The 25,102-nt window shown below is 34.0% G+C and overlaps 3 protein-coding genes across 3 annotated transcripts; 2 read left to right on the top strand and 1 right to left on the bottom strand.

Moving 5' to 3' along the window:
- Positions 1-188: 188 nt before the first annotated feature.
- Positions 189-3,419, top strand: LOC141398030 (alanyl-tRNA editing protein Aarsd1-A). Its single transcript, XM_073975131.1, has 4 exons — positions 189-417; positions 1,763-2,278; positions 2,347-2,603; positions 2,663-3,419. The coding sequence occupies exons 1-4, from the start codon at positions 379-381 to the stop codon at positions 3,156-3,158; spliced, it is 1,308 nt and encodes a 435-aa protein (XP_073831232.1). The 5' UTR covers positions 189-378; the 3' UTR covers positions 3,159-3,419.
- LOC141398031 (mitochondrial import inner membrane translocase subunit Tim29) lies at positions 3,231-5,391 on the bottom strand. The gene is made up of 2 exons (XM_073975132.1): positions 3,598-5,391; positions 3,231-3,527 (listed from the first exon to the last, which is right to left on the bottom strand). Exon 1 carries the CDS (start codon positions 4,367-4,369, stop codon positions 3,788-3,790), a length of 582 nt encoding a protein of 193 aa, XP_073831233.1. The 5' UTR covers positions 4,370-5,391; the 3' UTR covers positions 3,231-3,527; positions 3,598-3,787.
- A 691-nt stretch (positions 5,392-6,082) lies between these two features.
- TAF1C-like (TATA box-binding protein-associated factor RNA polymerase I subunit C-like) lies at positions 6,083-11,847 on the top strand. The gene is made up of 4 exons (XM_073975130.1): positions 6,083-6,654; positions 6,722-6,916; positions 8,498-9,691; positions 10,746-11,847. The coding sequence occupies exons 1-4, from the start codon at positions 6,147-6,149 to the stop codon at positions 11,381-11,383; spliced, it is 2,535 nt and encodes an 844-aa protein (XP_073831231.1). The 5' UTR covers positions 6,083-6,146; the 3' UTR covers positions 11,384-11,847.
- Positions 11,848-25,102: the final 13,255 nt, after the last annotated feature.

Below are 25,102 nucleotides of genomic sequence, written 5' to 3'. Positions count from 1 at the left end.
ATGTTTTTTACATATGAGCTGTCACTTTGCATATACATTTTATATGGGAGAAGTGACAACTCATATGTAAAAAACATATCGTGTAAAGTACCCATAATGGTTATGTCACACCATATGCTTTTTCACACGTATGTTGTCGCTTTGTATATACTAATATACAGACCATCTGATGTCATACATGTGAAAATGCATATGGTGTGATATATCCATAATTTGTAAACACGTGTCAAAGTAAATCAGCTGATTTCTATTTACGTTTGATTCTGTTGCAAGCAATTCCGAAAATAATTGCATTTTTGCATAATCAAATTAATCAAATAACAAACATCGTAAACAAATAAAACTTTTTTAATAAATTCAGAAATTGTTCGGAGGAAAATGGTTTTCAAGTGTCAGGAGGATAGCTTTTTAAGACAAGTACGTATTGAAACGATGTCAGATTACTCCATTTCTGCCCTCATTACAATATCCCTGATTTTTTGGAAATAAATATACAGTGACACAAATAAGTATACGTACATATTACAAAAATGAAGGCTAAATCGTTTTATAGCTTTATTCCAGTCGTTGTGGAGGTAATATAATGTAGGATATTTACTGTTTCAAGAGTAGAATGTTTCGGGTTGTCATTCCGACATTCCGAATGTAAACGAATTTTTTTACTAATATTGCAATTTTTGCATATTGAATGGAAATATTTAAAAAAGTTTTTTATATAATCTAAAACTACACAAAATTACGAGTCAATACGAAAATTCAATTTGATTGGACATTTAGACTCGGAAGGACATTAGAATCTTCGTAAAAAACGTAATAAGCAAAAATGTACAAAAATAAATACGGTCACAACCAGCCAATTCAACACTGAAAGAAGTTGAATGATCAGATTGTGGCTTCAAGCCCCCGCATCGCGCCAAGATTGTTATCCCCGGCGGGGGATAACATAAATATATAAATATATGAACTTCAAAACTATATAGAGGTCCTGGAAATGTTTGTTTTATATTGTCATTTAGCACTTTCTGTTTAGATTCCGATTATATGTATCTGTTTTTTTCCCCAGCAAATGTATATTTTCCGAGATATGGGCTTGGAATGTGCGAAAATTTACCATTGTAAAGCTTACAAAATACACTATCGCATACATATATTATAGATAAAAATTTTTTTATTTAATTTACCTCTTTAAATTAATTTGGAACATGTTGGATTTAGGGCCCTATCCCGGATCTTGAGGATATGTATACCACAGATAGCCCTTGGGGTCCTGAGTATAACGATATAAATTTTGTCCAAGTCCATACTTCCCAAGATATGGGCCTTCAAAGTTTCACAATCACCAAAGACATTTCTCATACCATGTAAAGCCCGCAGTTAAATTTCCTTTAGAAGTTTAAGTGCGTGGACTTCGGCCGGGAATTTAAGACTTTCACCTATGGACAGGGTCCAACACCGGCTAAGCGGATAAAGCTCCTTTTAAAAACTAAAACTTTTTCAAAGAGGCCGGCCTTCGGCCGATATTTAAGACTTTCATCTATGGACAGGGTCCAAGACCGGATACGCGGGTTAAATATTCCCTTTAAACATGGAAAGTTGTTCCAACAACCGCTAGTTGCAATAAAAATTTCCAGAGCTTTACAATGATACCCATATTGCCTTGGTCGTTACAGAACTTTAAAGGCCCATATTTCGGCCCTAAACTCGACTTATGCTATTAATTTTTTAAATAGAGGATTTAAGGATTTCTGTTTTTCGTTTTCAGTTTACAACAACAATTGTTTCTTGCGAGGAAGCAAAATTGAAACTTCCATCCAGTAGTGGTGACTCCGAACCAGTTGAATTGGAGGGTTTCAATGTAGTATGCGACGATACTATACTCTTTCCTGAAGGTGGTGGTCAACCCTGTGATTATGGAACTATTAATGGCTTTCCTGTGCGTAGCGTTGTACGGAATGGCAAAGAAGCTGTACATTTTGTTGAAACATTTAAAGCTTTTGAAATTGGATCTGAAGCAAGGCAAATACTTGATTGGGAGCGACGTCTCGATCATATGCAACAACATTCGGGACAACATTTAATTACCGAATTATTTGATAAAGAATTTAGTTATGATACGACATCGTGGTGGTTGGGCAGTGAAACTTCTTACATTGAATTGAATACCAAACATGTTATAACTCGTGAATCCTTGGATGTCATAGAAAATATGGCAAACAACATAATAAGAGAGGGAAGACCAGTTAGTGTGGCCTTGATCGATGAAAAGTCGTTACATCAGGTAAACAAGACATATTAAAGAAGAAAATCCATAAAATACATTTGACATTTGTCTATTTATTATTTTAGTTGCAAGGTGTAAGAGCACCACGCGGCCTACCCAAAGATGTGGAAGGACCGGTGCGCGTTATACGCATAGAAGGTCAACGTGATAACATGTGCTGTGGAACACATGTCAATAATCTCTCCCAACTGCAATGCGTTAAACTTTTGTATGAAGAGAAAAACAAGAACAGTGTCAATGTTCATTTTGTGGTTGGCCAGCGTGTTCCCAAAATTTTGGGTCAATGTTTTGAGAGAGAACAACAAGTTACACTGGCCTTAAAGTAAGCTAATAATAATACGATGCGTATTTGATTATTTCAATTTTACCTTTCTTTTCCAGAGGTGGCCCACCACAGCATGTGGAATTAATTCAAAAGCTTCAAAATAACTTAAAGGCGACGAAGAAAAATTTCCAAAAACTTCTTAAAGATTTGGCTATTATAGAGGCTGAGAAACTTGAATCCCTACCGAAACCACTGCCCAAGTATTATAGCCTTCATAGGAAAGATGGAATTGAACCAGATTTTATCAATACATTTCTAAGAAATGTTTCTGTAGAGGGTATATTGTTGTTTTTCCTCACGGTTTCAGAGCCAAGTGTTGGTCGACAACCCGGTAAGGGTCACATGGTTTTAAAGGGAGATCCAGAATTAGTGGAAGAATTCGGACCAAAATTCATAGAAATATTGGATGGCAAGGGCAATGGTAAGGAGGGAATGTATCAAGGAAAAATTAATGATAGTGACAAAGTACGTGTATGCGAGGGATTACTTGAAAAACACTTTGCACCACCAGACACTACCGATATTAAGTCAGCACCCGCCCAAGGATCCTAATTTGAAACTAAATTGTAACCATTTTAAGCATAAGTCCTTCGTAAGTATGTATAACTTTTGAATATAGACGGATGCCATTGTAAATATTATTTATTTGAGAATCACAACTTAGATCTAACAAGTTCGATATTACTAAAATATATATGGAGTATATACATATAACATGTTTCTTCAATCTTTATATACATTTTATCTGAGAGGTCCACTGTTCTCGAGCTATAGGCCCATATAATGTACAATAAAATTGAAATTTAACGAAAATATTGTTGGCCTTGCACAATTTTGCACCTACCAATTGAATTCACGGGCTAAGCTACATATTTTTTTGAGATGTAGGCCTATATCAAAAACAGGCTACATCTTGGGATCCTGTAAAATCAATTTACAAGAAAATGTTGATTTTGTCATCTGTCTAGTGGAGGTGTTAGTGGTTAATTACCATTGAAAAGTTGTTCCAGATTGTACCGTAAATCCAACATGATCCGAAAGCCTCAAGTCCTTCCTTTGTGCATTTTAGATTGTTGTAAATATAAGTTGTCCGAAACCATATTCACAAAAATTAAACTCAATTTTGTATAAAGAACACTTTAGTTCTCTCAGATCTGCTTATTGCCTTTATTTTGTGCTAGTTATTCCAAATAATTTACATCATAATTTTGTAGTTCCAATTTCAATCTCCAAAATTTTTTCCAAAATCCTACATCTATAACATGTTGAGGTATCGACCAAAATGACACCTTGGTATATTCGCATATTGCCGGATAAGTGCAGTCATCACTGTCGTACAAATCTTCCCACACTAATGTGAAAATTCCAAGAGATAAAAATCTTAGACGATTTTGATTAATGGCCTCCTGCAGCCGTCTTAGATATGCATCCGAGTTGGGATTTTGTAGTGAGGGATGTACTAAAATCATATTGTTGGTTGCCGTGCGAAATTGCATGTTGAAATCTTCTTCATTTGGATTGCGTTTACCACACAAATACATGGCATATCCAACACCTCCATAAAACATGGCTTTCTTTGGTTTGTCGATACTTTCCTTTACCACACCAACAGCTACATCTTTATAGTCCGTTAACAGACTCTTCCAATAGTTGGTAAGTTTCTCCACAAAAGTTCCTTTGAAACGTTCAGGTAAGGTGAATGTGTTATCTATTCTCGTGCGTAAGCTTGCAACACGGTTTGACAATGAAAAGAAACGCATCATGTATGTAGTAATAATTTAATACATTTGTTAGTTAAAAATTATCATATAACTTTTGCTTATCCGAGAATGAAACACACTAAAATCCTCTAATCATATGTTTTGGCCAACATCAGCTGTTCGTAACAACTGCGAACGGTTAGTCGTACTTGTTACTTAAGTATATTACGTATCCAGTAATTATGTCAGTGTGGAAAAAAATACTTTGTAGCATGGTAGAATAAGAAAGGTAGAACAGGTTCGAAAAAGCCATAGAAAATCAACCCTACACCTATGCCCGCTTTCTTTCAAAATTGTCAATGGTGACAAACTTCAATTTTTGTTTTTGTTTATTTTTGTTTCATATAATATTCAATTTTCAAAATTAATAAAATGTTTAAAAAATAATATGAGCGTTGTACAGAAAAACAAATATGGTCGTTCGGGTATTATTTCAGTTGTCTGGTTCCGCTTCCCATCCGTATCCAGACTCAAAAGCTAAAGAAATGCATGTGATGGGTATCGTGGCATCGATTCGGGCCCAATACGAATTGAGGCGGATGCATCGTCCAGATCTAAATTGACCTAAAACCACTCGTGCTTGCCTTGGCAGCTGGCGTTCTTCTGCTGCGATGGGTGGGCGTTGTCCCCATGTACGGCATTTACATTGTAACTCTTTATTGTCTTCGCGACTGTATTATTGTGAACGCTATTAAAGCCTGCCTGATAGGTTACTTGATCTAGGGAAAAATGTGCAAAAGATCCTAGAACAAACCATGAGCTGCACTTAACAAAAATGTCTAATTTTTGTTTGGAAGGTTACGGAAGGAGTGGACTGATAAGCACCACCTTCCAACTTTGTCTTCGATTGTCAGAAATGTTATGATATGCAAAGTTTAGAGCTACGCAGTATCTTGTTCTAAAGTTGTTGCGCGCACCAGTCGCTACACATGATGATCGTAGGGAATTTTACAGTTTCGACCTATTTTCTCAGGACCCCGAAACAATCAGTTCCAACAAAAATCGAAAGGATTCGAGAGCACGTCCTAAACTGTATTTTTCCATTTTTTTGTGTGGGAGGTGGACAGATATAGTCCATATTCCAAACTGATGTACCTCTAGTAAAAATATTACGATATAAAAAATATGGACCAAATACGTTACATTCTTCGAGAGATCGTGACAGGGATGGACACTATTTTTTGTGAAAAATTTTGAACTTTTGTGGGGCAGGTACCCGAGGATGTGCATTAATATTTTTAAACTTGATCTAAATTTGGACAACGTTTACGAGGGCAAATTTTTTGACCGAATCGTTCGATCTGTTCGCGATTTATCGCGCGATCCAGCCAGACCGACAGGGCTTAGTGACCTTTTCGTCCTTTATTTCATGAAATGTTCAGCGGTCCATTTCACTTTTAATATATTCCCTTTACGCTATTATGTGGAATTCTTGGAGTAACTAGGAATATTGAAATCATTAAAATGAAATCATTTCTCGCATCTTTTTTGAACAATTTATTTTTATTTCGATTAAAATTATTTTTGTTTCAAATGAAAATTCTGTTATGTATGTATATATGTATGTATGTGTGAAATTATTTACTCTTTGAAATGTGTGAACAATCCAAACAAAACATCAAAATGGGTTTGACACAAGTCGGTCACTAACAGAAAAAAAATTGTAATCAGCTGTGAGCTCTGCCATACCTTTCTTATTATACCATGCTTTGTAGATTGTTTTTATTTATTTACATATGTACATACATATCTCACGAGTTTTTTAAATAAACAGTACATTATGCCAAAACGTGCACTACGGTTCTACTTAGATACTCCAAAGAGTTGCTTGAATAAAATCAATAGGAAGAGGAAATCATTACCAGATGAATTCCAAGATGCCAAGGAAAATAATGATGCACAAGATGAAGAAGTGGACGAAGAGAGCACTCGAAATAAAAATGAACTTACAGATGCAGAATTGGTGTCTTCGTTGCGAAAAACGAAACAAATGCGCTGTATGAAATACAATCAGAATAATGAAATCGAAAGATTGCTACTACACAATGGATCCGGGCTATTCTATCACGTGGATCACGCCAATTTTCCGGCCTTCAATGTGGGTCTGTGGCCTCAGGATGCACAATTAAGTAGCTATCCAGCATGTGCAATTTCTATTCCTCGGCCCATTTTCATCGAGGATACAATTCAGGATAATATAGATTTATGTTATCGCAGGCCCATGGAAAGAGAATTCCACAGATTTCGTTTGTCCAAAGCAAAATCTGGGTATATTAACGCAATGAAAAGTAAGTTTTTGATTAAAAAAATGCAATAAGGTTCGTGTTTAATGCTAAATTCAATATTGAATTTTAGAAAAAACTGTTAGAGCTGGAGAAAAGAATGGCATATATCATACTTCAGTGTACGATGTGGCTGAAAGGTTGTTGATTCAGCCGGATCCCTACTTTCAAGCAAGTTATGATTATTACTATACTGGAGGTAATTTATGTGTTACTCCCGATATGGGTAATATTATACGGACAACTGGAACAAATTTAAAAACTATTGGTGAGTATGAAGTCGATGTGTAGAAAAACAAACAACATTTTTTAATTTCGATGAAAATGTACATATCGCTCATTTACTCAAAGAGTGGCATAACTCAAAAAATGCGTTTTCTGAGTTAGCAATTTCTATTTTTTCTACGACTTCTACTTTATCTTGTGTCAAATTTTCATGCTCATATCTCTAAAACTCGACGAGTTACTGCTCATTAACTACGAGTTGACAATAATTCAACACATAAGTTTTCCGAGGTTATGAAGCACTAAAACACTTCAAATCCTGATTGATCTTGTACAGAAATTTAGCACTGATATCTAGCTAGCTGTCTGCAAAATATGGTCCAAGTAGTGATTTTAGTTTTTGTATAATAATCTTTTTAAGTTGGGAAGTCAAATTTCAATCGTCAAATTAAAACGCGTTTTTATCGAAACTGGATTTTTTGAGATGTGTCACTCTTTGAGTAAATGAGCGATATGTTGATCAGGTTTTAAAAACTTGTGATGGCAGTCAAGGCCCTTGGTAAAAGAGAGTGACTTAAACACGTGAAATCATGCTGATGAAGCGGTATGGAACAGAATTATGGATTTTCGCCTAGGAACAATGTCATTTTTGTTGTTAGTTTGATGACACTTATTCATTGCTATTTTCAAACATACTACACATACTTATTGTTGCAGGAGCATGTGTCAGATCTAAATCCATCCCTAAATCATATAATCAAACATTACTCCCAAATAGCGCATTTGCGCAATCTTTGAGAAACATAATTTTTTCTATATGAAGAAAGCTAAATTTTTAAATTTGGGATTGAAAATAGGTGGTCTGTTCCTTTACTTTTAAAAATGGCAATAGTGGTAAAAGTAGCAAAAGTTGTAAACTTCTCTCATATGAATTGTGTGGTATCTGAAGTAAGGGATCGCTTTTCGAGTAAAAAGTGGTAAAAATTGTGGATTCTTGCACGTAAAGGAACAGAACCGAAGTTTAAAGCACACAATTTCTAATCGAAAATTACAAATTGTATTTTTATTTATTTATTTCATTTTGGGCAATATAAGCTTATAGGTCGATTAAAGTTCAATTGCATTTTGAACTACTATATGGTAATTACAATTAATTAATATATATATATGTACATATATACATAACTGCCAAAGATAATCTAAAAATACAGTCTGTTTAAAAAAGTAATGTACTACTCCGATGCATAAATAGAACTGCTCCAATAATGCCCAACAACCTCTTGAACGAAAATTGTCGACCCAAAAGGCGAACTTTACTAACTGAACTGAAACCATGATAAGGCAGACTTCACTCATATCAATGAGTGCACCACGATTCATATTAGCTCAATGATAGTACCCTTAAAAGGAATAGTTTTAGTGACAAAAATTACATAATTCAATTTCAATTTATGGGAACCTAGCCCATAGGGCCAAGAGCGGTTCCAAAAGCTACAAAACATACACTACTCCACAAGCTTAAAACTAACAATACATTAAATTTAATAGTCTTAAAATTCATTAACAGGATGTAATTAAAGAAAATATAAAGACTTTTAATTTCACTCTTTTTATATCTTTGTAGATATCATGAAAGTGTCTAAGACAGAGAATGTCGATGAAACACCCTATTTACAATCTTTGGATACATTGACCTCAAATGAAGATTGTGAAATATTTGAGATACAACCTATGAAAACAAGTGAAACAAATAACAATCAATGTTTCTTCACTCGACAAAGGAATTCTATTGCCATCAATGCATTTCACGAAAGTAAAAAACTGAAAGTTTTAACACAATTTCGTACAAAATCTACACCATTTATAAGTTTTACACAATCGGATCGTGATTGTAGTAAACTTATTCTGACAACAATGAAACAACATGTACGCCTGTATGATATTGGTGCCAGTCAGCCAATACTAAGTCAATTATTTCAAATTGATTCGAAGAAATTTAATCCCTCATGGAACACGATTAAACCTTGGCGTGAAAACACATTTCTATATGGCAATGAATATGAATTTTGTCTTATCGATACTCGTACCAAACCAGAACAGTGGATGGCAGCGGCAACGCATGTCATCGAACACAATGTTTTGTGCGATCAAATATCCGCCATAAAACCAAGTGACTACAATAATCTCTTTTATGTAGCTACGCATCATAAATTACATTGTCTGGACATACGATATATGAAGCAATTTTCTTTTAATGAACCTGAAGGTGTGATATGTCGTTGGTCACATCAATTACAATATCCACCATTAATGATCGATACGTATAGAATGCGTAACAACGAATATATAGCATTGTCCTCTCCTCTTGCCGGTGATCTGCATATATGCCAATTGTCGCGAAAAAAGAATGATGAAAAAATGGTAGTAACAACATCAAATCGTGTTCCGAAACATATTTTTTATTCACCTTGTTTACCCTACCAACCACCGACTTTATTAGAGGCATATGATAGTGCAAGATTAGATGGTCATTGTCTGCAACCAGAAGCAAAATTAAAACAACGATTGTTGGCATGTACAACTGGCATGCGTTTTTGCCATCCTTTGCGGGATGGAGGAAATGATAGTGCCGCATTTGCAGATCTCTTAACATCTAATTCTTTGGGTGATGTCTTTGTGCACACCTTGTCGAAACGAGAAGACCAGACCACTGATTCGCGTGGCAATGAAAATAGCAATGAAGCAATGGTCGAATTTGCCAAAAACCTGGCGCAAATCAAACGCCCATTAAACTACACTGACATAAAGAATATGAAAGGTATGTATTACAATAACATACATTTATTATTTTTATTTATATTAACTTCGAATTTATTCTTCATAAGCATATTCTAAATCGATATAACGATGTCCGTCGCAATATTTATGATAGTGCTTTATAATATGTTAAAGAACTTTCTATTATTATTATGGGTCGATGGCCTCAGGATGTACAATTAAGTAGCTATCCAGCATGTACAATTTCTGTTTTACTAAGACGATTCCAATTCGTTCGAACTACTACAAACTTGTGTTCTTGAAAAATAGTTGATTCATTTATCAAATGAAAATTTTCTACTACAACAGGAACGAATTTTGAATTATTTTGAATCTTTTTGCCTCATTATCCCACAGAAATGGATGCAATTCGGAATTTAGTCTTCGTGGGGTTACAAAACTTTCACAAAAAAAAAAAAAAAAAAAAGAAAAAAAAAATTATAGCCTACATAAAACGGTAATACCCTGTTTTCGGTATTTTCAAAGGGTTTAGTCACATTCTACCGGAATGGCTAATATTTGTCATTTAGTCTTCTTTGGGTTTACAAAATATAAAATACAACATTTTTACCAAGCATTGTCGGTATAGGTTCACGCTTTTATATAGCCGCCATTGAATGATTCCTCTCTATTTTTTGAATTTTGCAAGTTTTGTTTTAACCTTTCGTTGATGGTATAAAATATTCCGGCAGCGAGTTGTCGGTCCATATTATGATGTAGCAGCAATTGAGCAATTAGCTTCACTTTCCGATCGAAGTTGTTAAACTGAAGTCCTTCGATTGACAGAAAACTTCGCCACAAAATCATATGTCGGCATTTCAGCATAGTCTACCACCCGATATTGGGTATTTTGATAGATGAAATCTAACATAAATTTAGAATATTTTCTTTTTCCCAAAAATTATATGTTATAAAAATCTAGTCCGGCCGTACTTTTTCATAGTGATCTCTTTCGATGATTATTTACTAACTCCTTTCGAAAAGCATGAACCTCTTAATAATGAAAAATCAAACCTAATCTACATATATTAATGTTTCTAACTTTTTTCCTACAGGTATGCGAAAAATTCTCCTTTGTAAATATCTGAATAGCGATGTGAAAGAAGATATAGATGCTATGGACGATAGCTATAGTGAAAACGAACAACCGGCCCAAGAAACGTTTAACCAAACATCGTCTGTTAAAAAGAAAAGGAAACGTCTTCATTTGGGACGTTGGCAAAAATCATTTAAAACTTTACATACCTATAAGGATGCTCTTGTTGCAGATATCTTGTCAATATGGGATATTGACATACAAGATGAAAAAGATGACACTTTGGGAAATTTACAAACTAACCTACTCATTAAACCTGATCCCGAGAAGAAAGTTCAAAATTGGCTCGAAACAAATCCTAATCCCAAATCACCTATGGTAGTTATACCACCAAACCTGGCATCAACAATCTACAGGGAAGAAGTTGCAAATACCACAATAGAACCTGAGATGAGTATGATTTTTAATCAGACACAAGATACAGTTGACTTCGATAACGTTATACAATCAACACAAATTGTAGATGCAAATGTGACGACGAATCAAACATTTAATCTATCCAATATTGAAGAAACCACTATGCTGAATACTACCACAAATTCATTGGATCGAACAAAACCGAAAAAGAAAACCAAGAAATATGTTAAAGGTTTTTAGGGATTGTTTTATTGCTACTGATTTGGAAAGAAAGGTTTTAATTTATATTTATTACAAAGTATATACATATCGTCACCTGAAATGCCCAAGAAAGTAACCATCAACGTAACTTTTTGAGGGTTACGTCTCTGGACATTTCAGGGGACGATATGTAAATTTGTAGAAAAGTGATTTAAAAAAATGTCATACATAATTTATGAAGTACATTATTAAAAAGTTATACGTTTTGTAAATAATATTTACCTTTCAGTTTTATTTTTCTTTTTTATATTTATAATCAGACTTGAATTGACTATTGAAATATAAATGATATTTTGAAGAATGATTGGAATGTTCCAATATCTGTGTTATCAATAAGTTAAAATTATGGTATAAACATTTTACTATATTTTGCTACATAAAATAATAATTTTGTATATGAAAAAATATATTACAAATAAATAAATATATATACATTAGTACACTACACGCTTTGTTGTAACCATTTTGCTGCGTTGGGAAATTACGGTGTCTTCTTCATAAATTTGTAGCAGATCTCCCACACTTTGCTTATGCATGAAACACGACCTGGGTAAACAATAAAATGTGATTTTTGGTAAAAAAAATATTTTTTTTTCGTTTCTTGTTTGTCAAAATTCATTATTAAATTTGTTGAAGAATTGTTGTTGCTGTAATCGTGGATTCTTGGAAAATAGTTTTGAAGACTTGAAAACTATTATTTATGTATATACGTTTCTCAGGTTCTACTTTGTGAGATCTTTAAGATAATTTACAGATTATATTAGAGTCCAATATTGGAAAGCCAATCAGTTCTGTTATTAATATAAAAGTTAATAAGTGAATAAAATATCCCTGTAAAAATAAAAAGGTAGAACTTTTAAATTTATATGTGAAGTTTTGTACTTTTTATCTATCATACCATATTGACTATAAACATTTCGGTATTTCATTTAAAAATGAACGTATAACACGTATTATTAGCCATAAGTCTTGGTGCAAAAAGCGAACACCAATTTTGTTTGTGCAATTTTACAGTGTACTAAATTTTTTGACTATAACCGAGTTTAATGTAAACAGTAACAGCCATATTTAAATATGTAGCTGTTTGTTTCTGTAAAACAACGTTTGCATTATAGTTTTTTGCCAGGTTAACCTTCTTCATGAGGATTTATTTGACGTTTGCGATATGGAATTGAAATTTGAAACCCAGCGGGTTTATTAAATCTGGTTATGTGCAAACGGGATATAATACAACTTTATATACTTAACAAACATTTTCAGTTTTAATAATAATAAAAAACATACATATTATAGGTTTTGGGTTGCAATAAGATTTATCGCCTGTTTCACTAAGACGTTTCGAATACTACTACCAAACTTCTGTTTACTGAAAAATTATTTATTAATTTTTGTTTTCAAGCAAACATTTTCTGTGACAACAACAGAGTTTGGTAGTAATTCGAACGAATTTGAATTCGAATCGTCTTGCAGAAACAGGTCATTATTGTTTTAAAAGATTCGTAGAAATGTAACTCATCTGCAGGTCTCGCGAATTTTGAGATATAACTTGGGTAAATACGGGAAAATGTACAAGAACACATAAAATTAACATCAATTAAAATAAACTCAATTTGTCACATTAATCAATTAAATTTGGTTTTTGGTAAAAAAATAATTTTGCGCGTTTTATCTGGATTCCACTGTAAAAGAATTGTCAAATTTCTACAGTGCGACCTCGAAGTTATTATTGGTTTTCTATTTCAATTTTATAATGCCCAGTCTTTCAACCTTAGGGCTGTATACTACATTTGAATTTAAAATAACAAATTGCATGACTTAATATATCGTAGTAGCTTAAAATTTATAAGGAAAGGGTGTTAAACTACTCCAATCAAAACAACCCTGTAGGAAGCATGGGGACATGTGTCGACATGTCACCACTTTGTCTACTATTATGGTGACAAAGTCAACACTTTGTCAACAGGTTGTCAACAATTGAAACCATTACCTTAATAAGAAGAAGCATTGTAACTGATAGCCCAACAAAGAATCTTCTTATTTTTTCTTCATTTTCTTAATTTTTTTGGCGTAAAATAATTTTGGCGGTTTGTTAAAAAAAGTGTTTTTGTGAAAAATCAATAAAATATATACATAACTTTAATAACAACAATTATGAGCAAAGGAAATTAGGAAAGAAAAATAACAGACAAGTGAGAAAATAGACAATTCTATATCAAAATACAAATTCAGAGGCGGCTGACAACATTTGTGGTGAAACTTCGACAACTAGAAATTTTATGGAATCTTTAGAGAATATTGTGGAGCCTGACTAATATATGATTAGCGCAACTTACATCTGATATTTTGACACGGCATAATAATGAGTTAAAATGTTGAAGGGTTTTTGGCAAAAATCGATTGCGAGATTTTACCAATGTTTATACAAATGTAATGTGTAAGCAAATTTAAGGACATTTTGTTTATTTATGTTTATTTATACATGTTTATTATTTTCAATTCCTAGATGTTATATCAATATTCAGCGAATCGCCTGATGAAACGTTAAGTGCAGCAGAAGAAGAACTATTTTAAGAAGATAAATCACACCAATCCTTATGGCCAAGAAAATATAAGGCGATGATATTTCTGACAATGAAAAAGATTTTTTTTATTATTGGTTAGACAGCCTTGAAAACATTGGCTTTATTTACTAATTTGATGCTTATGTGAAACTTTGGCTTAGCCCTTTATTGTCTGACTGACTGTAATACGCAATTTGTACTTTTTTAGTATTTTCATAATTATATGTTTATCTCTAATAAAATATACTATTTAAACAAAAGTATAAGTTCATCGTCTTATTAAGCACACTATATAGCTTTTTATACCCTCAGCCTTTAGGCTAAAGAGGGTATTTACACTTTGATACGACCAAAAATGTGCCTCATCGAAATAATGGTTTTAGACCCCAAGTATGTTTGTACGATATCCGTTTCAGACAATTTTGAGTAGATCTAGCAATGTCCGTCCGTCTGTCTGTCTGTCCGTCTGTCTGTCTGTCTGGCTGGCTGGTGCGCACGATAACTCTCGAACGGATCAATCGATTCGGTTCAAATTTTGGGTATCGAAATATTTTGTCTAGATTCGATTTAAGTTCGAAGATGGGCCATATAGGTCCACTCCTTCAGGTACCTCCCCCACAAATGTTCAAAAATTGTCGCAAAACTTGTGCGTACGATAACTCTTGTAGGGAATAACCGATTTGGTCCATACTTTGCACATCGTGTAATTTCTACCAAACATAGATAAGGTTCCAATATGGACTCAATCGGTCCACTCCTTAGGGTACCTCCCACACAAAATTTCGGAGAAGTTCAGTTTAGGACCTGGTCTCGAATCGCTTTGATTTTTGTTTACGCAAGTTGTATTCGCTGTCCTCTATACGACGCTGTAAGTTTCATTAGGGGCAAGTCCATACTTCCTGAGAAAATAGCCTGAAAGTTACACAAAACCCTATGACACCGTGTGCAGTGGTTGGAGCGCAAGATAACTCTCGAACGGATCTGCCGATTCGGTCCAAATATTGGCTTTTGTACTATATTGTCCAAACTTAGTTCAAGTTCAAAGATGGATTATATCGGTCCACTCCTTCCGGTACCTCCCCCACAAAAGTTCGAAAATGTTCGGAAAATTTGTGCGTACGATAACTCTTGAAGGGAGTAACCGATTTGGTCCATACTTTGCACATTATGAAAGTTCTACCAGAGTTAGCTGAGGTTCCAATATGGACTCAATCGGTAAACTCCTTCGAGGACGTCCCACACAAAATTTCGGAAAAGTTCAGTTTAGGACCTGCTCTCAAATCGCCTTGGTTTTTGTTGTAACATCTTGTATTCGCTGTCCCCTATACGAAGGTATAAGTTTCCTCAGGGGCAAGTCCATACTTCCTGAAAAAAACAGCCTGAAATTTGAAAAACAAACCCTATGACACCATGTTTATGAGTGGATGCGCAAGATAATTCTCGAACGGATATGCCGATTACGGCCAAAATTTTGGCCTTCGTAATATTGTTTCCAAACGTAGTTTAAGTTCGTAGATAAGCCATATCGGTCCACTCCTCCAAAAGTTCAAAAATATTCGGAAAAATTGTGCACACGATAACTCTTGATGGGAGTGACCGATTTGGTCCATACTTTACAAATTCTCATAATATCTACCAGACATAGATCAGGTTCGAATATGGACTATATTTGTCCACTCCATCCCGTACCTCCCACACAAAATTTTGGATAAGTTCACTTTAAGACCTGCTATTGAATCACTTTGATTTTTGTTGAAGCAACTTACATTCGCTGCCTCAATTACGATGGTAAAAGTTGTTTCAGGGACAAGTCCATACTTCGTGAGAAAACAGCCTGAAGGGTGTAAAAACCCCCTATGGCACCACCATGGTCTATGTCGGTCCATTCTATTAATTACCTTTTCCGCAAAATTTTTGAACTTTAATCCTAATCAACATTTTTGTCGGTTCATACGATCAAAATTTTGAAACCTCCTAAATACATAAGTTTTTTTGTGAAAAAAGTGTTTCAATTTGCACAGGCTGAGGGTATATCTCTGTCGGCAAAGCCGACTGATACTTTTTTACTTGTTAATCTATAAAAAGTTCCAAATAGGCAAAAAAACTTAATAGTGAAAAATGTGGTACCAATGTCACCCTATGACCTTTTTTTGTACTATTGACTCACTACCTCCAATGTCTCTATTGACTCACTACTTCCAATGTCTCTACTGACTTACTACCTCCAATGTCTATACTGACTCACTACCTCCAATGTCAACACATGGTTCCTCAGCAACTACTGACATACTAGTTCCAATGTCAGTACTGACTTTCGAATGACACGTTCATACAAAATGTCTTTAGGAAATTACATGAGTCGTCTACAGTTTGTCAGTAGTACTATTGACAATGTCAGTAGTAATTCAGTATAGATTCACTATTGACATTTCCTAGAGGGAAAATACTATCATAATAAAGGGTACAAAAACATATAAATTTGCATCTCCTTACAGAAAACATGAATTAAAACTACTCCAGGAAGGAGTGGGAGGGATGTTCAACTACTTCAAACAAAACTTACAAAGTTTAAGAATTAATTGTAGTAAAATAGATTCATTTTAGTATTTATATAATATAAAAATCTTATTAAAAAATCTTTTTGTTTGAGTTGTGACTACTCCAGAACAATATTCCAAAAAAAAAAAAGAAAACAGCTAATAGAATTTGAACTACTCCAATAAAAATACGTTTTGATATATGAATGTATAAGTTTATCATTGCAATGCAAATATGAGCAATAAAAATAAAAAAGAAAAGAAAACAGTTAATGGAATTTTAACTACTCCAACTCGTAAAATGAATTATGTGATTCAATATTCAATTCAATTCAACCATTTTCAAACCTATGGCATACTTTTAGGCGCATATGAAGAAAACTCTTTTTGATGGAAAGTGTTGCAACGATGGCAAATACACGAAAATAGCGCCATCTATTGAAGCACATGATTCGTTTCAAAAATATATAACATCATAAGATAAGACATTGGACTGTCGTACATTTGCAACAGATGTTGGTGGGAGTTTTAGATAATAGCTGTGTTCCTTTACTTACCTGAGGTTACCATTTCTTACCATTTTTAACCTGCAAAGTGTTCCCTTACTTTTAATAGCATACAATTTATATGATAGCAGTTTACCACTTTTACCATTTTCTGCCACTGTTACCATTTTTAAAAGTAAAGGAACAGACCAAATGTTTTGTTACAATAGCTGTGTCTTTTTACGTGATAATTTGTAATAATTGTTACAAATGTTTCAAATTTTGACAGTTGTATAAAGAAAAAGTTGCTGAAAAATTTGTTTCAGCAATATTTAGTAAGTAAAAAGACACACCAAATATCATGACATTAGTTGTGTCTTTTGACTTTTTTAGTAATAATTATTCAGTAACTTCTTTTCAGAGAGTAAGAGAGATTTTACTCTTTGATACGAAAATAGAGAAAAAAGTAAAAAGACAGCATTTAGTAAACTTTAGCAAGGTAACAGTTGGTTACCAAAACAAAAACATTGGCGCCAATGTATGAAAGAAAAACTAACTCCATAGCAATGAAAAAGTTCTTCAATTTTAAGCAAAATAAATAATAATTAACATATTAATAAAATAATCAATAAATATAGCTGAATCGTAATATTTATAGTACTTTTCCACAAAAAATCAGATAAACATTGAGCAGCTGACCATTAGCAGATGATTAAAAAACAGTTGATCGAACGTGCTAAATGTTGCTGGGAAAAATTCTTTCAGCAACTTTTAGCAATTTCTCATCAAACAACTGAACTTTTGTGTAAAAAGACAGCATTTAGTAACATTAATTAACCCGCAAAAATTGTCTTCGAAAAATGATGAGTTATTTGGTTTGAGTCACAACGCCGCGTATAACATGAGTATTTCTGTGTCTATATATTTATTAGTCTATGATGATATCGTAATAACAGACAAAGATATATAATATGTATTATAAGATGTGGCTTTTCCGTAGCGAATTACATGGTTTACAGATAGCGTGACACTTAAAAATTTGGATATTTTTTAAGTATTGGGCTTTGCTGGGAGTGGGACTTGTCAATATGACACAAGTCGCCAAATTTGATAGTTATCTTAAACGAGTTATGCAAAGCATTGAAATCTTTTATGTTCAAGATCTCTTAATTTAGTAACTGGGACTACAAACACCTACTAAATTTAGAAATCTTAACCTGTAATTATAAAGTATTCAAAAATCGGACGCGATCGCGGTATTCTACTTCCAAATCATCAATTTATGATGGAGGTCACAATTAATATTGTATACCAATACGTCTAATAATCTCTGAGATTTCGCAATTGGCTAAAACCCGTTTTGGGGAGGGGGGCGGTGGACCCTCAGTTTTTCGGTATAAAAAGTACCTTACGATCAATTCTAAGACCTAAAGAATCTACAGTCAAAGTTTTATCAAATTCGGTCCAGACGTTTCAGAGAATTTATATTTAGTACATCATGGCAGACCTGAATAATTTTCTATATATATATATATATATATATATATATATATATATCTAGATATATATACCTGAACCGATCAGAACCAAACTTTCGGGACGTGATTCTGAATTGAACAGGATTTACCATATCAAATGTTAAGCGGTCGGATGCAAATTGTGACCTTAGTGCGCCTTAAATATAAAATCGGTTGAAACATATATATGAAAGCTATACCTATATCCGCACCTATTCATTCCAAATTCTGCAGATGTATTTGCATGCTCATTATAAACATCGTGGCTAAATTTGAAAGGTCCAGCAGCATCCAGTGACTTGTTGCCTCAAAAACCTGTCATTGGGCCCACAGTGAACTGTAACAAAATTTTACCAGAACTCTCAAAATGTATAAAATGTGAGGTATTCTTATATGGGGCTAAATTAAAACATTGACCTAACGAGGGTATACACACTTTCAAACGGGCAAAATGTGCCTCATCGAAATAATGGTTTTAGACCCCAAGTATGTTTGCACGACATGTGTTTCAGACAATTTGGAGTTGATTTAGCCATGTCCGTCTGTCTGGCTGGCTGGAGCTGGATGGCTTTCGTAATATTTTGTGCAAACTTAGTTTAAGTTCGAAGATAAGCCATATCGGTCCACTCCTTCAGGTACCTCCCCCACAAAAGTTCAAATGTTCTGAAAATTATGCGCACGATAACTCGTGATGGGTGTGACATTTTTTATGTTAGGAGATTACAAATGCAAACTTATATATCTCTCTTATATATGTATATGAAGTTTCTGTACAGAAAATGTACATCAAGTCAAGTTATGTAAGATTTTTTTTTCAAATTTTTTGTTTTTATTCTTCTTTTGGGAGAAACTTCCAATGAAATCTGAATTACGTTCATGCCACATCATTCCACTATTAAATACGAATCCCGTAATGAATATACTCCATATTTGTTATGTCTTATTCAAGCTATATTGAGGTCTCAAGGCTTTACACTCATCCTGAATCCAAAATAATTCAGTATTGTGGGAATGGAAGTGCATGAAAAATGTCTATTGGACAAAATGTATAAAGCGTTCTTCGTGGAATATATATTGAAAGCCAATTAGAAATTTGTTTCGCTGCCTTCACCAACATTTTTTTTACTTCTTCTAAACAAGAGGAGAAAATTATGAAGAAAAATGAATTTGTGTTCGTCAAAAACTGCTAAAATCTGCTATGTATGTATGTGTAGCATACTCACTTGCATTTTTTCCCTATAATTGCACATATCGCTCATTTATATTTCAAAAAATCAAGTTTCGAGAAAAACGCGTCATAAGTTGCGGAATGAAATTTGACTTCCCAACTTAAAAAGGTTAGCACACAAAAAATAAAATAACTATTGGGATCATCTTTTGTACAGATCTTGCCAGATTTTCGTGCTAAATTTCTGTGCAAGATCAAGCGTGATTCGAATTGTTTTAGTGCTTTATAACCTCAAAAAACCTTTTTGTTGGTTTATGCCAAACTCCTGGAAAACAAGCTGTAACTCGTTGATTTTTAGAGATATCAACATGAAAATTTGACACAAGATAAAATAGAAGTCGTAGAAAAAATAGAAATTGCTAACTCAAAAAACCCGTTTTTTGAGTTATGCCACTCTTTGAGTATCTGAGTTGTCTGGCAGACTGGAGCGCATGATAACTTTCGAACGGATCAACCGATTTGGTCAAAGTTTTGGATCTCGTAAAGAAAAAAAATTTCGCTAAAATGGTAGTAATCGATTCGATCTGAACTTTGCACATCGCAGTATTTCTTTCAGAAATATATCGAACCCAAAATGGATTATATCGGTCCAGTTCTTCAAATAAATTTTTTTTCCAAATGTACAACCAGTTCCAAGAGCATATGTGTGGCCAACATTTTCATGTACGTCTCTCTCAAAATTCAACATAAGTGCAGCTTAAGACTGATCCTTTGGACTTTTTTGACATTTGTAGTCTTGTTTACTGCGATATCAAATTTTGAGGGGAAAAGTCCATGCTTCAAAACTCTAAATACTAAGGAGTCCAACTAAAATGGCTTGTGGGCGCAGTGTCGAGTTTTGGAGTCAATAGCAAGGCGATATCGATACATACCAAAACCTCGACTATCTGTAAATATCGGCGCCGGATACTATGTCAAAAAGGACTACTCAAACGTCAAATCATTCTGTCAAAAGAATCATATGTTAACCTTTGAAGCAGAAGCAGCAACTTTGCCGCAAAAGAATTAATTATAAAATAAATAAAACCAAAGTTCAGACCGCCTGCGTCTATTAAACTAAGTGTTTCATTTAACCTACACCACCAGTTTCCTAATAGCAACACGTAAGTATCGCCTGAATACTTGTTGTGTTGTCTATATTCATTGAAGTGCTGTTGTTGTTCGTCTTTGGACAACAATTAATTTCGGCTCTAAAACTACTCTGTAGATTTAGAACCCCCACAAGTCCATACGCCTGTATCGGAACTTGTACACGCAGTAACTATTTATAAATGAAAAAAAACAAAAAAATCGCCGGAGGAATTTTCAAAAAAATCGCGATCAAAGTTCACATTTTTTGGGTTATTTTAGGTTTCACGATTTTGCGTGGGAACGACAAGTCCTATCGAAATTGGACTAAAGAAAATGTTAAAGAGGATTTTCACTGCTACAACATTTTCCTTAGTTGCCTTTCGATAGGACTTGTCGCTTCCAGTAAAATCCTGAAAATCTAAAATGAACCTAAAAAAGTTGAACTTTGACCGCGATTTATTTAAAAATCCCTTCATCTATTTTCCCAGGTGTAAGCCGTTTTCAACTAAAGTTAGTTAAGGACACCATACATGACATTGTTTTATAAGGAGGCGATACAGTCAGTGAATTGTCCCAATTCATATAGAAGTTCGAATTGGGGCAATTCACTGACTGTATTCAAAATGTATCAAAAATGGTAAAAGTTAGCAAAATTAGTAAAGGCCAATCTTGTAGAGAATTTTTACAGCTACAAATTTTTTAGTCCCATTATGATAGGACTTGCAATTTCCAAGCAAAACCGTGAAAACCTAAACGACACCTAAAGATGTGAACTTTGACCGCGATTTATTTAAAAATCCATCCAGCGATTTTTTTCTTGTTTTTGGATTTTTCTCATCTATGAACATTGTAGTTTCAATTAAAGTTAGTTAAGGCGTTCTTTAACATTATACCAAAGGTAAAGAATGCAGCCGGAACAACAATCCTTCAAATTTTCGACTTATATTATTTTGTCACGACTTAGCTAGAGTTTGCCAATTGGTTTCTGAGATATTTGATCGACCATGCTGTGGCTTAGTCCAAACATGAGTTTTGTAGTCTCAAACAGTACTCTGAGAAGGATTTGGAGTCTATGAATCGTAGTCTGTATCGTCCGTTTTTAAATTTCTAAAGTTTTTAATTAATCAAATTTGACGTTTTTATGGCATTAAAGAATAGTCTATTCTTAGGTTATCGACACAATAGCTAGATATAGAAGTCCAATCTGTGCTCGCAGATTTGTATTATTCTTCTTTTTAATGGTAATTAATTTATAGAAGTCGTATGGGTATTTCGATATGAAATTAAAAAAATGAGGCGTTATGTTCGGGTCGAACTATACCCCTATACCCTATAACTCCAGTATAACTCAATTCGTCCTACTCGCGAATATAGTTAAGTAGGGATTGGATTAAAACGTGGATATATTTTAACCACTTTCTGCATGGAGGCTCTTTCACAAAAAGGAATCCCAAAATCTGTATTACAGCTGATATTCTAAAAATTAGATTAAGAGCTTTGAAATACTGAAAATCTTGCGATAGCAGAAATAATGGCAATTCTCTGTACTTTTAAAATTCTGGGATATACCATAACGTTGACCTATATTTTTTAATTATATATGTCCGAAATACTAAAAAAGGGGCGCAACTTTTATATGGCGACTATACCAAACGTGGTTTCAATTCCAATTCTAAATATCTTATATTTAACTTATATTTAATACTCTGTAAAAAGTTAAAATTGTATCCTAAATATTGTGATCTTTCTCTACTGAATTTTTGTACTTTGTGTCAATATCTATATATATAAAAATGGTGTAAAAAATGTATAGTAACTCATAAAATGAGAACGGCTAGGCCGATTTCTGTAAAATTTTTTGTCAGTTATTCGTATTTTCGAGGAGAAGGTCTTTACGGAAGAACATTTTGGAAAATCTCTCTGTAAAAGTCGGAAAATTGGAAAAATCAAAAATTGAGTTTTTGTATGAAATTTTATTCCTTAATAGCGAGACGAAGTTCGCCGGGTCCGCTAGTTTCATATAAAATCAACAGCAAAACCTTAAAAAAGCTTTACGTAACCCTACACACCATTTTCAATTTTGATGATTTTTGATCAAGTTGGCCACCCCCCCCCCCCCCCCGAAATGAAATCGTGCGTACGTCCCTGGTCCACTCCTTCCGGTACCTCCCCCACAAAAGTTTTAAAATATTCACTAAAATTGTACGCGCGATTTCTCATACACGTAGCAACCAAATGGTCGAAACTTAGTTTATGTTTATATTTGGGCCATATCTGTCCAATCCTTGTGGTACCACCCACACAAATGTTCAAAATTTTTGTGTGGTTCGAGGGTCCTTTGTACATTTTTACCGAAGGGTTTCCTAGCGGCCCTGTTTACAGCGCTATTATGATTTTCGTGTGATAAAAAAATCCCTATCTATCGATATCCCCGCAAATTGTTGAGCTTTAATCCTATCAATACTTTTGTCGGTACATACGCCCAACATTTTGAAAACCCCCCTTAATACATAAGTTTTTTGGGAAAAAATATTTCAATCCACACAGGCTGAGGGTATATCTCTATCGGCAAAGCCGACTGATACTTTGTTTGGGGGTTTACTCTTCATTGTCATTACTTCATTGGTGTTCCTTTCATACCTGAAAAATACGACCATAAACCATAAGTAAACCTCAAATCTTTTACACTTTAACTACTGTAAATAAAAACATTGAATTTATAGCTGATGTTTTTTGTCTGAAAGCGCTAGTATGAAACCAGCAGTGAAACTACATACAAGCAGATTCGATTTGCCACCCCTACGTATGATTTGTAGTATAACATAATCCATAAGACGTATACGACACCTAGTCAACAAATAAAAACATCAATCAACAGTTGTCTTTGAAATAAACCGTCAACTGCCCATACCCAGCAAACCAATCTTACCGACATCGTTACGAAATCGGAACAAAATTCGGACGCTATGTCCGATGTTGGATCCGAAATCGTAACGATATCTTATCGAAAGTTGTATCAAGTGGTTGATATAATTTCGGTGGTTGATATAATATCGGTCCGTCATCGGAACGAAATCTGAAGAAAATCCTGGGGAAATTCGGAAGGGAAATTTATTTCCGACATTCGCCCCGATACCGGAACGAAATCGATACAAAATCTGAACTATTTCCCCTCAGAAAAATCGTTTGGAAATCGAAACGAAATCTAAACGAATTTGCTTCGAAATTATTCAGACATGTCGGACATCCGACATTTGGTTTGCTAGGTCTTTACATATAAACCCAATAGAAAATCGAGTCTTCGATGACATTTTCTTCGACGATTCGTTGATGAAATTTCCGCAATTATCGTGCACGACACGATGCATGACAATTTCTTGCAATGTGTCACCAGAAAAAAAACAGAAATAATCAAACAAAATATTCTATGAAATAATTGTACACGTATCTAGGAATTGTTAATATTTCAATACGACTGAAATCGGTCAATCATTGCAGTTTGAATTAAAAATTCGTGACATTTTTCTAAACAGCTGGAGGTATGTGAGAAATAGTATGACTGACATACAAATGAACTTTAAAACAATGATTTTGTTTGTTTCTTTAACATAGGATGAAGCAGTCAACATAGAATTAGATTTCTTTATTTGGAGTCTATTATAGCGGAACGCGATCGTGGAAACAATTAAAGGTAAGTGTATAAATGACATACATACATATATTTATACATCACAAGATTGTGCATAATGTTTTATTATTTGCAGAATTTGCCTAAAAAGTCTTGCTGTCCTAGGAGTTGTTGTTAAATGGAGTCTTGGGCCGTTCTGGATTATAGGCCACACTGCCGCGGAAATGCTTTTATATTATGTAGTATATTTTTACATGTATATATATGTTATATTTTGTATGTTAATAAAACAAAAAATGTTAAAAACATATTTATGTATGTAAATAAAATTATCTTTAGGAGGGTCGTTGGTGACAAATTACAAGACATTGTCTGCAAAAGGATCGTAAACGAAAAGTAGGGGTTTTGTCTTCGAAGTCGTCGTCGACGACAGCTTCGCTTACCATGTCGCCCAAGTTGCCGTGCATGAATACTGGGACACTTGTGTGAAAAAGTCGTCAACGATCCCAAAGGGCTGTCTGCAAAGAGTCGTGAACGAATTGGAAATGTCGTACACGAGTCATCAATGTTGTCTTGAAGACACTTTCTATTGGGAATAAAAGAAAAGACATACAAACACATATGTATGTATGTTCATTCCTTGTCAAATTCTATAATCAAATAAAAATCAG

The sequence above is a fragment of the Musca autumnalis genome, unplaced genomic scaffold (genome assembly GCF_047663935.1).
Source record: "Musca autumnalis isolate F117 unplaced genomic scaffold, ASM4766393v1 scaffold_3, whole genome shotgun sequence".
Lineage (NCBI taxonomy): Eukaryota > Metazoa > Arthropoda > Insecta > Diptera > Muscidae > Musca > Musca autumnalis.
This window is presented reverse-complemented; position numbering and strand designations above follow the sequence as displayed.